This window comes from Pygoscelis adeliae, unplaced genomic scaffold (assembly GCF_000699105.1).
Source record: "Pygoscelis adeliae isolate BGI_AS28 unplaced genomic scaffold, ASM69910v1 Scaffold66, whole genome shotgun sequence".
NCBI lineage: Eukaryota > Metazoa > Chordata > Aves > Sphenisciformes > Spheniscidae > Pygoscelis > Pygoscelis adeliae.
Genome location: NW_008825167.1, coordinates 2816213 through 2819476, shown reverse-complemented (window position 1 = coordinate 2819476; position 3264 = coordinate 2816213). Strand labels below are relative to the sequence as shown.

At 44.1% G+C, this 3264-nt stretch overlaps 1 protein-coding gene across 1 annotated transcript in view; it reads right to left on the bottom strand.

Moving 5' to 3' along the window:
* LOC103920976 overlaps positions 1-3264 on the bottom strand; it is an 11193-nt gene continuing 7929 nt past the window's right edge. The window contains exon 6 of the mRNA XM_009328868.1: positions 1-131. Within this exon, the coding sequence (XP_009327143.1) occupies positions 1-131 (131 nt within the window). The remainder of the gene's footprint in view (positions 132-3264) is intronic.

The following is a 3264-nucleotide window of genomic DNA, read 5'->3' as shown; positions in this document are numbered from 1 at the left end:
TTAAGTAAAAGCCTTGGTCACCGCCATGCCCCTCACACCCACCCCTGCGCAGGAAAACACAAACTGCTCAGGGGTGTTGAGGTGCTGCTGTTCTTCTCGTCCGTTGTAGTCATCCGTGCCCCGGTACTTTGCTTAGTCCAGGAAGGGCACACAATGAGAAAAAGGTTAAACTGACCCTAAAATACATGCGACAGCTTTTTCCATTTCCTTCAAGATATTTTTAAGCCACTCACTCATAAATCAGAGGCAATGAAGGGCTCCTGGCTTCAGCAACTAAAGATTCAGCTGCAGATAAAAAAACATTTGCTAATCAGAGGGGGTTTTCAAGTTCCTGTGTGTGATTATTCATCCTCATTACTACCATGAAGTACTAACTACAATGCCGAGCTAATATCTGAGTCACTGTGACGCTGCTGTTAAAAAGCACAATGTTGGCAGCCCTTGTGATGGGCTGCTAGGGCTTGCAGTAGTTGTGCTTTTCTCAACTTGCGTCTGAAGCAAAATAATTCGTTTCAAAAATTTCAGCTTTCATTAAATAGGTATATTTCATTTTTATGCATGGTGATAGATGGTGATATGTAAACATATATGCTGATAAATACATATCAAATGATGACCAGAAAATATGTCTATTCACATATATATATTTTTGGCATCATAAGCATGCACATTTTGGCAATGTAATGCAACACTTGGGGGAGGGGGTGTACACCATTACAAATTTTTGTTAGGGCAGTGAGGTGACCGTGTGGTACATGACACTCGTGGGAGTCCAGCGCTAGCATCTGCTTTAAAACTCCAGCTCTCGGGCTTTATGGGTGAAGGGCTGTTTGATGTAGCAAAGACTTGGGTCAAGCAGGGTTGCTAGGCTGCCTGCCCAAGGCAAAATGAGAGACACAGAAGCAACTCCCGTGAGGTACAGTTAGGGCAAAGAACTTGGCAAATGAGAACACCAGCTGTAATTCTAAATGAGTCTCATGGTTAGTAGGTGGGGGGGCAAGGGCTTAACAATATTTGCATGTACTGTTTCAGTATAAACACTATATATACAGCAACTAATATTGATTAAAAAAAAATAGGATGAGTGTATTTAAAAACATGTAGTGGGCAGAAGTCAGAAGACGAAACGTGAAATACAAACCGAAGCAATTTTTTTTTAATTAAGATGACATAAAAATGTCATGTCAATTAAAGAGAACGCACATGTTTCTGGTGGTACCGAAGCTGTAACTACAAAAAAAAGACATTGCTGCAACAGCTCAGAAAGTGCAAGTACTACTACGATGTAGTTTTATAGTGTGTTTCAGTCCGATTGACCTGAAGAGCTGCAGGACACAGCAGTTGCTACCTTTACAGAAAAGCTGCTAGGGAAGGCTGGGAATTGCTTTTTGCTTTGATGGGCTTTCCCTCCTCAAGTTAGAGTTCAGTCCAAGGGCTTTTCCCTGTACTTATACACTGTTAGTGCTGGAGAATCATAGAATCATAGAAAATCTCAAGTAGGAAGGGACCCATAAGGATCAAGAAATCACGCAGATTGTCTCCGAAAAGTATATGCTGTGCTCTGCTTATATTACGTGTGTTTTCTGCTGACTATTAAAAAACAAAGAGAAAAGAAAACCTTCCCCCTTTCAGCTGCAGGCCAATACACCTTTCTGCTTTCAGAACGTATCTGTATTTTGATTGATTACTACTACTCCCGTGCTTTCCAGCTCTTTTAAGGCTCTCTTCTGTACTCTGCTTTTACCTAGCAGCTAGCAGTACGTTTGCATGTTCCGCAGGTTGCTGGATGAAAAGGCAGCAGCCAGCCAGGGAGGCTGATGCAAGAAACTGCTGTACCGCTGAGACCGAGCAAAGGCTTTGGGGAGAAATTCTTGATTTATCAAGTCAGGTAATTCTTCTGCTATAAACTAGCACCCTTGTATAGTAAATGGCTTATATATTTTCTTTACTGAGCAAGAACTATGCATTGCTGGAGTCATTTCCCACATTAAATATTTTAGGCTGGTTCATCTACCTGTAGTGAAGTTTGACTTAAATTTTTAAGTACTTCATGCTAGAAGAGGCAGGGCTACGGCGTACGCAGAGCTGCGATTTTTATCCCCTGGCTTTCACTGCCTTTTGCCAGCAAAGGGGAAAGAGATTTGTGCCCAGCAAAGGTGACTGCGTTCCGCTGCCCTGGCCCTGAGCAGCCCGGCAGCACAAGGGAGGAACTGCACCAACCGTATATATCTGGAGCCTGCAAACTGCCTTAGAGGTGAGGAGCGCTGAGACTAAACCCGCATGTTGGTAGCAAACAGCGTCCAGCACACGCCACATCAGTCTGACACCATTCGTATTACTCAACGAGGCTGAAAAAAGCGCAAAATGTTCCTGTCAGAAAGCGTGATGTAAACGTTGGATTACAAGACTGGACGTGAAGTCACAAAAAAAAAAAAAAAAAAAAAAAAACACAAAAAACATTCCCAAACAAGCTAGTTGTCAAAAACGTACCTGAAATGGTTCTCTGATCCTCACCGTCATGAAGACCCCTCCTCTTCCCCTTCTCCCCCAGCACCTCGTAGCCCTTTCTGGGGGGGGGAGAACAGCTTCAGCAAATACTTTGCCCTTAGTTGAACGTTAACTCACAGAGCCAGCTTCCCTGATTAACCTTCTGATTACGCCCTGTGATTAACTCTGGCCACTGCTAATGGAGAGGCTGGCGGCCTTCGCTTTTATAGCCTGGGGATTTTGTGTGCCTTGTTCTGTGCATCAGGGAATAGGGTAACATTTGGCGAAGCTTACCCAAGATAGAAAAACATTTTTGGACGTAAATGCCTTGTCTTTGACTTAACACAAATAATGCTAACACAAGGTGAGCGCGAAGTGCTTTGTGTCCGTGTAATTTTGTTGTGCGGGACCACATAACCGGGGTCCGTAACCCATGTCAAAAGCGAGGTGCTGGTGTCCTGCCTGCAGGCTGCTCAGGTTAGATTGGCAATTTCTAATACACCCAAGAAAAAAGCTAGATATTTGGCCTCAAGGAGATCTGAGGCACATTTGCATCTACCATTCCTCTTCAAAATGCCAAGTTGTTTCTATTTCTTATCAGTGAAGCACAAGGTGCAGCACATGTGTGCAGGGTGTTTCGGTGCAGAACAAGCTCTGGGGCTCAGGTGGAACCTGGAATTTCTATTTTTTCCCTTGGGCTTTGCTTGCATTATTCTGCCGGCACTGTGCTGAGGTGTACCCGCTGCTACGCCCAGCCCTCAACACAGTGCCACCCTG